Genomic DNA, 12596 nt, shown 5'->3' on the forward strand with positions numbered 1-12596 from the left:
TGGCGAGACCTCAAATCATCTTCGTAATATCTATCAAACTATAGATCCTACACATCGACTGGACGTGGATTCTAAGAGTACAATATACACTTCTCGCCAGATATCTAATCAAAAAAAGCATTTTAATGGCCAAACTATTCCACAATTTAGGATTTTCCAGAAGGGGTTATTTGTGACTAAACGTCCCTCCGGAGCGTTTGCAATCAAGCTTGTTGTTTCTTACACGACCACTAGAACACCTCTAGTGGTCGTGTAAGAAACAACATACACTTTAAAACGTGTCTCTGGGTTGTAATAAGGGCTTGAACAACCGGCCTATATGGTCGTTTTTTGTAGGAGGACAGGCTGCTCCTTTTCGGGTACGGTGTGTTTATAGAGACATGTTTTGTAAATAATTGTTGAACATTAAGTTGTGCATACCATGAACAGAACAAATACAAATGAAAGGAAATGCTGCCCTCTTGGCCAGGTCGCTCTTGAAAAATAGATTTGAATCTCAATGAGACTTTTACCTGGTTAACTAAAGGATATATATATATATATATATAATAGGATTCTGATTGTGTTTTTGAACGTGTGTTTCAGGTTGATTGGGCGCCATGTTTGAGGCGTCGCCGGGCGGGAACTCGTCCCACAGCAGCTTCCTGTTCGGAGGCTTCCCGGCGCTTCAGAACCACCAACGGCTGCTGCTTCTGGTTCTCCTGATCGGCTGCTACGTAACTTTGCTCCTTGGAAACTGTGCTTTGCTGCTGGTGATCGGCAGCGTGGCGTCTCTCCACAGCCCCATGTACCTTCTGATCGCCTCGCTGTGTGCCGTGGACATCCTGGTGGGAACAACCATCTTCCCCACTACGTTACTCAGCCTTCTGTTCAACTGGGACCGGATATCTCTGACTGGCTGCCTCACACAGATGTTCCTCACCCATTTCCTGTCCTCGCTGGAGTCCACGCTTCTTCTAGCCATGGCGCTGGATCGTTACGTGGCCATTTGCTTGCCGCTACACTACAATAAGATCATGAACGCCTCGGTGTTCGCCAAACTGCTTCTGTTCACGTTGTTTCGCAGCTGCTCAGTCATGGGGACTTTGGTTGGTTTGGCGGGATCTCTGTGGTTCTGCGACTCTAACACAATCCGCCACTGTTACTGCGACCACATGGCGCTGGTTAGCTTAGCGTGCGGCGACACCGAGAGAAATAGAGCGGCCGGACTCGCCGTTATCATCTGTTTCGTGGGCGTTGACACCCCGGTTATCTTCTTCTCCTACGTGAAGATCCTGAGCGTTGTCATGCGGGCTTCGGCGTCCGGAGAGGACCGCTGGAAGGCGTTCCACACCTGCGGGACGCACCTGATGGTTATGACCTGCTTCTACCTGGTGGGCAGCGTCTCCTTCCTGTCGCCCAGCATGAACATCCCCCCCGACGCTCACACCTTCATGGGTCTGATGTACATCCTGCTGCCGGCCACCGTCAACCCCATTATCTATGGAGTCCGCACCAAGGAGATCAGGAACGGATTCCTGAAGATCTTTAAAGTCAGAGGGAAGAAACTCAAGTCGATGAAGGTGAAGGTGTCTCCTGCTGGGAAAGGTAAAACTTGACATCAAAGTAAACTTCTGATGGACAGCCGTGTTGGTTTGACTGGAGAAATGTAGGGAATGAGGTCAATGCTTTTCTGAAGATCTTTAAAGTCCGAGCGAAGACATTTAAGTCGATGAAGGTGCATCCTGCCGTGAGCGGAAAAACTTTCGGCACCTAGTTTATTTGTTGTTGTCTGTCTGACTGTTTGTCTCACTGTTTATTTTTGTTTTTTGTACCTCTGTTTTCCTGTAAAGTGACCTTGGGTTCCCTGAAAGGAGCTATATATTTAAATTATTTATAGTATTGACATCAAAGTAAACTTTTGATGGACCGCCGTGTCGGTTTGACTTGGAGAAATTAAGATGAGTAAACTTTGGGAATGAGGTCAATGGTTTTCTGAATGTGTTTTTGGTTTTAAAAATAATGTGGTTAACACAAGCTGAAGAGATGTTACCGTACGACACGTTCAGAAATCAAGTGGTGCTAATATGTGGAGATTATCCTGCTGAACTAAACGTGTAATCATCAGAAACGTTGAGTATATTTTCTGCAATAATCCAAAATCACATGGAGGAATCCCATTGGACTAGAGAGATGCTGCCTTCAGGGACCAACACAGAAAAACCACCTCCCTGCAGGACTCTTTAACAGTCAAATAAAAAATGTAGGTCTGAACTTTCATGTTTGCTGTGTGCTTACTTTTTACCTCTGAGTATTAAACGTTGGGACTTGTTGAATTAGCAGCGACATTTCTTGTTGAATTGATAAAAATGGAAATTGTGATTATTGTTAACCTTTTGTGGTCCTTTAACACATCATATCTGGCAAACACCTCCGTCTGGAAAAATATAAGTTTAAAATGGTGTGTTGGCACGAGTTTCTCAAAACAAAAACTATAATTCTTCGGTCCTCAAAACTAATCTGCAGATATATTACATCTATATCAATGTCTGTAAAATCAAAGGTATTTAAAAAAAAATGTGTTCAGACTTTATGGTATTTCAGACATTTTTAGACCTAAAATATCAAAAACTAAATCAAGACTTTTTACGGATGGACGAAGGGAATACATTTGTTTCCAGTAAAGACTTGACTAGAACGCACCCAGAGAACCAGCACGGAGCTACAACCAAACTGGTTTTCAGTGGAAAAAAATCAAATCGAATAGAACAGTCCAGATTAGACCTGGAAATAAAACTTGTGGTTGGTTATTTTTACACATTTTAATGCAGAAATGTTACATATTAACTCTGGGCTGTAGAAAGAAGGATCAGACTATAAAAAGATAAATACAGCATTCATTTTAATTTGATCATTTACATCTGAAGGTGCAGAAGGTGTGTTTGAAGTCGTGCTTACGGACATTTCTTCTACAGTGTAAAATGTTCTGATTCTTTCGGAAATACAATTTGTTGATGCTTCAGAAAAAGTTCAGAATGCCAAAAAAACATCCTTTTTATTTAGGAATATATAGGTTTTCTCCAGGCCCTTTCAAAAATAAAGCCAATTCAAATAATGTGCGAAATAATGAGGATGTTTTGGGTGTTTTTCTTTTGTAATCTTAATCTTTATCCTGTGGTTGATTCGTTAAAGAGATACAATTTTTTCCACACTTTTTTTGTTGTAAATTAATAACTTGAATCTCAGCTAAATGAATGGTTCTTCATTTTCAAGTTGCTACAGAGGCCGACAGAAAGGATGCAGATATAAAAACACAAATGTTCCACATGAAGAAACATCTTCAGCAACAACACATGCAGCGTTTAGAGAACATTCAGCAGCGTTTAGAGAACATTCAGCAGCTTGAGGAGACATGCAGCGTTTAGAGAACATTCAACAGCGTTTAGAGAACATTCAGCAGCTTGAGGAGACATGCAGCGTTTAGAGAACATTCAGCAGCTTGAGGAGACATGCAGCGTTTAGAGAACATTCAGCAACTTGAGGAGACATGCTGAGTTTAGAGAACATTCAGCAGCTTGAGGAGACATGCAGCGTTTAGAGGACATTCAGCAGCTTGAGGAGACATGCTGAGTTTAGAGAACATTCAGCAGCTTGAGGAGACATGCTGAGTTTAGAGAACATTCAGCAGCTTGAGGAGACATGCAGCGTTTAGAGAACATTCAGCAGCTTGAGGAGACATGCTGAGTTTAGAGAACATTCAGCAGCTTGAGGAGACATGCTGAGTTTAGAGAACATTCAGCAGCTTGAGGAGACATGCAGCGTTTAGAGAACATTCAGCAGCGTTTAGAGAACGTTCAGCAGCTTGAGGAGACATGCTGAGTTTAGAGAACATTCAGCAGCTTGAGGAGACATGCAGCGTTTAGAGAACATTCAGCAGCGTTTAGAGAACGTTCAGCAGCGTTTAGAGAACATTCAGCAGCGTTTAGAGAACATTCAGCAGCTTGAGGAGACATGCAGCGTTGACTAAAAGCTGCAGAAACCAAACGCTGCAAATACAAAACGCTGAAGAAGCTCAAAACACAACACAATGTTTCTTCATGTGGAACATTTGGGTTTTTATATCTGCATCCTTTCTGAAGCTGCAGCACGTTTCTCCTGATGGAAATGTTTGGGCCGTTGTGGCACGTCTGCACCTGTTGGCCATCTTAGTTGTTTTTTGCATATCAGGGAAATATCTAAATGTTCTCTCTTCTTGTGAATGTGAGAGATATTGGATGAAAGACTCAGCTGAGTGAAAACCAGGAAGATGTTCATAATGATGCAGGTTAATGATCTGTTTCAGGGCTTTCCTCTATAAAGGTTGATTATTCATGATATTAATAAATAATAATAATAATAATAAGTATGGATTTCATGCAAACAAGGCCACACTTCCCTCTCGGACAGTTTCAGTTGCGTTTCGTTGGGAAGCTTCTTCTTCTTCAGGTGTTCCTCGGTGGGGAAACCCTGGCAGTGTCTATGAGGACCGTCTGATACAACACATCGAAACTAATCTCAACACAACGTTACTCCTGCGGCTCCCTAATGGAAACACATAGAACAAAGTGACATTAGAGGCATGCTACCGGCCGCCGTGACGACCACGCCGCAGCCGCCGGTTCGAGTCCCGGCCGGCCGAGCTGCTCCGTCTGACAACACGACGTCGGGACGGGATCGCGTTAAAAGGGTTTCCGGACGGTTTCCCGGACTCTACAAACAGCAGCCAAACAGCAGCGGCTCTATCTGTCGTCCAGTTTTGGCGAATCCACAGGCTCCTCGTCTTCGTCGTCATTCGCTTCGGCGGTCAGTCGCTGGCGGGCGAAGTCTTCGAAGATGATGTCATCGTCGCTATAGGAGAGGAAGGAGGGAAGGGGGGAGTGAGTGAGTTTATAACAAAACAAGCAAAGAAACATCAGAGACTCATCACATTTGTGCATTCAGTTTGTACATAACATTTGTACGTTAAACTTGTACGATACATTTGTACTTTAAATGTGTAAATGTTAAACTTTTATGATGAACTTGTACTTTAAATGTGTACGCGTTAAACTTGTACGATACATTTGTACCTTACTTTAGGTTTGTATTTTCAATTTGGATGTTAAATGTGTACGTAAAGTTTCTACGTTAAATGTGTACGTTTAATTTAAGAGACTTGGAGTTGCTCTGTGTTAATCTGTGAGTGGTATTCTGTTAAATGGACCACTTTTATTTGATTAAATACCCCCTGAGACCTGATTGAACAGTCGGAAAAATCCTTCGCCATACCCATCATCATCATCTCCTCAAAACTGAGTCTCCCCATATGAACCTTGTGAGAACACTTTGACAATATAACAATTGTAGCTTTCCCCTTTTATTGTTGACACATTAAATCAATTGTACATATGGTAATGCTGTAAAACAGACAGAGAGACAGACAGACAGACAGACAGACAGACAGACAGACAGACAGACAGACAGACAGACAGACAGACAGACAGACAGACAGACAGACAGACAGACAGACAGACAGACAGACAGACAGACGGACAGACAGACAGACAGGAAGCTCACTTTGTGTCGAACTGTATCAGGTTTGTGTCGATCGGAGCTTCATCTGGAGCTGCAGAGAGGAGAGAGAAAACCTTTACAGAAACACATATTCTTTAGAGAGTCCTCTCCTGCTGATGTTCAGGTGTATATCAGTATGTAGTGTCTCTACTTTAAAGAGTCCTCTCCTGTTGATGTTCAGGTGTATATCAGTATGTAGTGTCTCTACTTTAAAGAGTCCTCTCCTGCTGATGTTCAGGTGTATATCAGTATGTAGTGTCTCTACTTTAAAGAGTAATCTCCTGCTGATGTTCAGGTGTATATCAGTATGTAGTGTCTCTACTTTAAAGAGTCCTCTCCTGCTGATGGTCAGGTGTATATCAGTATGTAGTGTCTCTACTTTAAAGAGTGCTCTCCTGCTGATGTTCAGGTGTATATCAGTATGTAGTGTCTCTACTTTAAAGAGTCCTCTCCTGCTGATGTTCAGGTGTATATCAATATGTAGTGTCTCTACTTTAAAGAGTCCTCTCCTGCTGATGTCCAGGTGTATATCAGTATGTAGACTCTCTACTTTAAAGAGTTATTTCCTGCTGATGTTCATGTGTATATCAGTATGTAGTGTCTCTACTTTAAAGAGTCCTCTCTTGCTGATGTTCAGGTGTATATCAGTATGTAGTGTCTCTACTTTAAAGAGTCCTCTCCTGCTGATGTTCAGGTGTATATCAGTACGTAGTTTTTCTACTTTAAAGAGTCCTCTCCTGCTGATGTTCAGGTGTATATCAGTATGTAGTGTCTCTACTTTAAAGAGTCCTCTCCTGCTGATGTTCAGGTGTATATCAGTATGTAGTGTCTCTACTTTAAAGAGTCCTCTCCTGCTGATGTTCAGGTGTATATCAGTACATAGTGACTCTACTTTAAAGAGTCCTCTCCTTCTGATATTCAGGTGTATATCAGTATGTAGACTCTCTACTTTAAAGAGTTCTCTCCTGCTGATGTTCATGTGTATATCAGTATGTAGTGTCTCTACTTCAAAGAGTCCTCTCCTGCTGATGTTCAGGTGTATATCAGTATGTAGTGTCTCTACTTTAAAGAGTCCTCTCCTGCTGATGTTCAGGTGTATATCAGTATGTAGTGTCTCTACTTTAAAGAGTCCTCTCCTGCTGATGTTCAGGTGTATATCAGTATGTAGTGTTTTTACTTTAAAGAGTCCTCTCCTGCTGATGTTCAGGTGTATATCAGCACGTAGTGTCTCTACTTTAAAAAGTCCTCTCCTGCTGATGTTCAGGTGTATATCAGTATCTAGTGTCTCTACTTTAAAGAGTCCTCTCCTGCTGATGTTCAGGTGTATATCAGTATGTAGTGTCTCTACTTTAAAGAGTCCTCTCCTGCTGATGGTCAGGTGTATATCAGTATGTAGTGTCTCTACTTTAAAGAGTAATCTCCTGCTGATGTTCAGGTGTATATCAGTATGTAGTGTCTCTACTTTAAAGAGTCCTCTCCTGCTGATGTTCAGGTGTATATCAGTATGTAGTGTCTCTACTTTAAAGAGTGCTCTCCTGCTGATGTTCAGGTGTATATCAGTATGTAGTGTCTCTACTTTAAAGAGTCCTCTCCTGCTGATGTTCAGGTGTATATCAATATGTAGTGTCTCTACTTTAAAGAGTCCTCTCCTGCTGATGTCCAGGTGTATATCAGTATGTAGACTCTCTACTTTAAAGAGTTATTTCCTGCTGATGTACATGTGTATATCAGTATGTAGTGTCTCTACTTTAAAGAGTCCTCTCTTGCTGATGTTCAGGTGTATATCAGTATGTAGTGTCTCTACTTTAAAGAGTCCTCTCCTGCTGATGTTCAGGTGTATATCAGTACGTAGTTTTTCTACTTTAAAGAGTCCTCTCCTGCTGATGTTCAGGTGTATATCAGTATGTAGTGTCTCTACTTTAAAGAGTCCTCTCCTGCTGATGTTCAGGTGTATATCAGTATGTAGTGTCTCTACTTTAAAGAGTCCTCTCCTGCTGATGTTCAGGTGTATATCAGTACATAGTGACTCTACTTTAAAGAGTCCTCTCCTTCTGATGTTCAGGTGTATATCAGTATGTAGACTCTCCACTTTAAAGAGTCCTCTCCTGCTGATGTTCAGGTGTATATCAATATGTAGTGTCTCTACTTTAAAGAGACCTCTCCTGCTGATGTTCAGGTGTATATCAGTATGTAGACTCTCTACTTTAAAGAGTTCTCTCCTGCTGATGTTCATGTGTATATCAGTATGTAGTGTCTCTACTTCAAAGAGTCCTCTCCTGCTGATGTTCAGGTGTATATCAGTATGTAGTGTCTCTACTTTAAAGAGTCCTCTCCTGCTGATGTTCAGGTGTATATCAGCACGTAGTGTCTCTACTTTAAAAAGTCCTCTCCTGCTGATGTTCAGGTGTATATCAGTATCTAGTGTCTCTACTTTAAAGAGTCCTCTCCTGCTGATGTTCAGGTGTATATCAGTATGTAGTGTCTCTACTTTAAAGAGTCCTCTCCTGCTGATGTTCAGGTGTATATCAGTACGTAGTTTTTCTACTTTAAAGAGTCCTCTCCTGCTGATGTTCAGGTGTATATCAGTATGTAGTGTCTCTACTTTAAAGAGTCCTCTCCTGCTGATGTTCAGGTGTATATCAGTATGTAGTGTCTCTACTTTAAAGAGTCCTCTCTTGCTGATGTTCAGGTGTATATCAGTATGTAGTGTCTCTACTTTAAAGAGTCCTCTCCTGCTGATGTTCAGGTGTATATCAGTACGTAGTTTTCTACTTTAAAGAGTCCTCTCCTGCTGATGTTCAGGTGTATATCAGTATGTAGTGTCTCTACTTTAAAGAGTCCTCTCCTGCTGATGTTCAGGTGTATATCAGTATGTAGTGTCTCTACTTTAAAGAGTCCTCTCCTGCTGATGTTCAGGTGTATATCAGTACATAGTGACTCTACTTTAAAGAGTCCTCTCCTGCTGATGTTCAGGTGTATATCAGTATGTAGACTCTCCACTTTAAAGAGTCCTCTCCTGCTGATGTTCAGGTGTATATCAATATGTAGTGTCTCTACTTTAAAGAGACCTCTCCTGCTGATGTTCAGGTGTATATCAGTATGTAGACTCTCTACTTTAAAGAGTTCTCTCCTGCTGATGTTCAGGTGTATATCAGTATGTAGACTCTCTACTTTAAAGAGTCCTCTCCTGCTGATGTTCAGGTGTATATCAGTATGTAGTGTCTCTACTTTAAAGAGTCCTCTCCTGTTGATGTTCAGGTGTATATCAGTATGTAGTGTCTCTACTTTAAAGAGACCTCTCCTGCTGATGTTCAGGTGTATATCAGTATGTAGACTCTCTACTTTAAAGAGTCCTCTCCTGCTGATGTTCAGGTGTATATCAGTATGTAGTGTCTCTACTTTAAAGAGTCCTCTCCTGCTGATGTTCAGGTGTATATCAGTATGTAGTGTCTCTACTTTAAAGAGACCTCTCCTGCTGATGTTCAGTTGTATATCAGTATGTAGACTCTCTACTTTAAAGAGTCCTCTCCTGCTGATGTTCAGGTGTATATCAGTATGTAGACTCTCTACTTTAAAGAGTTCTCTCCTGCTGATGTTCAGGTGTATATCAGTATGTAGTGTCTCTACTTTAAAGAGTCCTCTCCTGCTGATGTTCAGGTGTATATCAGTATGTAGTGTCTCTACTTTAAAGAGTCCTCTCCTGCTGATGTCCAGGTGTATATCAGTATGTAGTGTCTCTACTTTAAAGAGTCCTCTCCTGCTGATGTTCAGGTGTATATCAGTATGTAGTGTCTCTACTTTAAAGAGTCCTCTCCTGCTGATGTTCAGGTGTATATCAGTATGTAGTGTCTCTACTTTAAAGAGTCCTCTCCTGCTGATGAGTTCCATAGTGATGTCACTGTGTTCAGGAAGTGTCAAGCCAGCCATAAAAACAGATAAATAAAAATAATAAAGTCATATTTATCTCACTGCAGTCAAAGTACTAAATATAAACTGTAAAAAATAAAGTAAAATGTTCAATGCATTATTAAAGTACTGTTTATTAATCAAATGTATAAAATGGTGTTGTAAATGGGACATTGTCACTGTCTGTGTATTTGATCAACACGTATTATCTTGTTATCGCAGCTGAACTGCGTTAACAAATAAAAACTGACATGTTTACAACATTTCATACAGTATGCATTAAGGCCATGCTTCACAGTAATGGCTCAGCTGTAAACACCGGGAAGTGTCCCATTAAATGTCCTACAGAGTCATTATTGACGAGCGTGCAGTGAACTCACCGTCTCTGTAGAACGACTCCTCTAGCGGCTTCGGGTGCATTAACGTGAACGGCAGCTCCACAGAGACGTCACTGAAACACAAATCATCAGAAGCACCGCCATAAAAACACCCATAAGCCTCAGTGGCTTTATTACACACATCTATTACTGGGACTATAATCCCTGCCCTCTGTAAATCTCAGTGACAGAATGAGAAAGGTTACCTCGCCGCCAGATCTCCCAGGAGCCTGAAATAAAAAAACATTAACGCTTTAGTTTCATCTCATTGCTGATGATGTGCCAATAGCGGCCATCTCGGTACAGGACCAGATGGACTGAAATGCAGATAAAAAGCCATAGATGGCGTATATCTTTTTTCAGTTCAATCACCAAACTATTGGTGATTGGCCTTGGAGCTTTAAATAACTGAAATGTAAATCAGCTCAACAAGTAAGGAAACAAGGGGGTTGTATACGATCCAGAAAACAGCTTTGACCCCCTCTTGACTTTTTGTCATCCCCAGAGTTAGGCACAGAAACTGGTGATCCTACGGTGCTACAACAAGATGTTTTCTAAATGCTGCATGTTTCCTCAAGTTGCTGAAGATGTTTCTACTTGTGTTTTAGCCCATATGTGTTTTTGTATCTGCGATCTCGTCTCCTCTGATAATTTCAGTTAATGAGTTCAAATCACTCACCCGCCTCGAGACACGACCAGCTTCACTTTGACTTTGTACGACACGATAATGCCGAGGATCTCCTTATTGGCTCCTTCCCTTAACCTGAGCAAAACACATTCAAATGGACCAATAAGAAGCCAGTAGCATGTCAGTATAGTAAAGTCAGAATTCAGAACAAAGTCAGATTTAGTAAGAATTCTGTTTTTTTCTTTCACTTTAGTTTGGATCTAAAAAAATCCCATGTGGCCTTTATCCTCTTCCGTAATAGAGTGGTTCAGGAATGAGTCCTAAAACCCGGAAGTGAGTCAGCATTTTACCACTTCCTGTTCCCTCGTCTCAGAGTCAACGGGATTTCTCCATAGGAATTTGGAAAGCAAAGTCAAGAGACGGATCACGTTTTGTTCTAGGACATTAAATCCATCAGCAGTGACCCCACTGGTGATTTCTGAAGAGTTGACGTGTCTGAGAAACGATGGTTGTTACCAAGTGGCTGAATAGGACTACAGAAGTCGTGGAGGACGTTGTACGTCATTACGCCGAACACGTAAACACTCCTCTAAGTTAGTTTCTGTTCTGCTTGAGAGCAAGTACCTGCCTCCCGCAGACTGTTCAAACAAACGCTTCAACTTGTACCACTTAGAATCTGTGTGTTTGAATATGGATCTGAAGTTGGCGTGAGGTTGAAGTCGTGCTGCTGGACTCGCTGTAGTTCCTTTATAGCATAACGTTAGCATTTTGCTTCTGGAGATTAGATTTATGATTGGAACATTATAAAAGTAGACGTGTGGAGATTATCCAGCTGAACAAAATATGCATTTATCAAACAGGTTTCTTTTCCACAGATCTTATTTTTTACAACATTCCAAAATCCTCTGGAGCAATCCCGTAGTTTTTTTGTTGAGGGAACCAGCAGCTTCCTTCAGGGTCGAGCTACACAAACACGTCATCACTGCACCGCTCTGTTGTTACTCTTGTAACTATATACACTTTTTACAATACAATACCTTCAGGCTCAGTTGCAGGATTTCGTGAATCAGCTGATTAAAGAGTCTTCCCCTGTCCCATGGGCCATGAAGGCATCATGTTTTGACTCACAGTGTGCTGGAGGCCAGGTTGGTGTCCTCGTGCTTCAGCTTCCCGTCCAGAGCCAGGCCTCGCTTCTCCCGGTTGCTGGCCAGAAACGGAGTGAGGGTGAAAACTTTGCAGAACGTCGAACTGGGAGCAACGAGATCGCTGAGGACAGAGAAATATAAAATAACATTAAAGATATATCCTTTTGACTTTGAAATATACAAACCCGGGTACGAAATTAACATTATAGCATCGTGTTTAACATTTCAAAGGTATGTTTGTTTATATTAAATATTTCAAAACTTCAAAACAGAGAATATAGTACAAAGTCACTGAAAACGAGAGATTAGCATAAAAATCACCAGATTAACGTGTAAAGTTACTGATTAACGCACAAAGTCACAGATTAAAGTTCAAAATGACTGATTAACGTCAAAGAATAACGTGTAAAATTACAAATGAGCGTTATAAACACACACTAACATAAAAGTCAGGCATTACCTTACAAAGTCACAGAATCACGTAAGAAATATCTTAAATGATTAGGTTTGTTTGTTTGCAGATGATTTAAATAAATTCCTCACATTACATAAACAGCAGAAGGCTCCAGATAAATTATAAAGAAAGGACAAATAAATGAAACTGACTCTGACTCCTCGGTGGCCACCGGACATTTGTACTGCGCCGTGTTGAAGAGGCAGATATCTGCGTACTGCCGCACTGCGGACACACAAAACATCCGTCACTAACAGAGGTGGAAGAAGTACTCAGGTCTGGCACTTGAGTAAAAGTAGAAGTACCGGAACTTGTACTTGAGTAAAAGTAGAAGTACTCAGATCTTGTACTTGAGTAAAAGTAGAAGTACTCAGATCTTGTACTTGAGTAAAAGTAGAAGTACTCAGATATTGTACTTGAGTAAAAGTAGAAGTACCGGAACTTGTACTTGAGTAAAAGTAGAAGTACTCAGATCTTGTACTTGAGTAAAAGTAGAAGTACTCAGATCTTGTACT

The 12596-nt window shown here is 41.2% G+C and overlaps 2 protein-coding genes across 4 annotated transcripts in view; one reads left to right on the plus strand and one right to left on the minus strand.

Moving 5' to 3' along the window:
- Positions 1-599: 599 nt before the first annotated feature.
- LOC307037571 (olfactory receptor 52K2-like) lies at positions 600-1744 on the plus strand (the record flags this gene model as incomplete). The annotated part of the gene is made up of 1 exon (XM_079678593.1): positions 600-1744. One exon carries the CDS (start codon positions 600-602, stop codon positions 1596-1598), a length of 999 nt encoding a protein of 332 aa, XP_079534719.1. The 3' UTR covers positions 1599-1744.
- An 839-nt stretch (positions 1745-2583) lies between these two features.
- The window catches only part of arrb1 (arrestin, beta 1), a 31977-nt gene continuing 21964 nt past the window's right edge, over positions 2584-12596 (minus strand). For all 3 annotated transcript variants that reach the window (XM_079678583.1, XM_079678582.1, XM_079678581.1), the window contains 7 exons: positions 12234-12306; positions 11611-11748; positions 10534-10617; positions 10061-10084; positions 9858-9928; positions 5575-5623; positions 2584-4866 (listed from right to left, as the gene is read on the minus strand). In XM_079678583.1, the coding sequence (XP_079534709.1) occupies positions 4758-4866; positions 5575-5623; positions 9858-9928; positions 10061-10084; positions 10534-10617; positions 11611-11748; positions 12234-12306 (548 nt within the window). In that variant the 3' untranslated portion in view covers positions 2584-4757. The remainder of the gene's footprint in view (positions 4867-5574; positions 5624-9857; positions 9929-10060; positions 10085-10533; positions 10618-11610; positions 11749-12233; positions 12307-12596) is intronic.

Source organism: Notothenia rossii, assembly GCF_949606895.1.
Source record: "Notothenia rossii genome assembly, chromosome: 4".
NCBI lineage: Eukaryota > Metazoa > Chordata > Actinopteri > Perciformes > Nototheniidae > Notothenia > Notothenia rossii.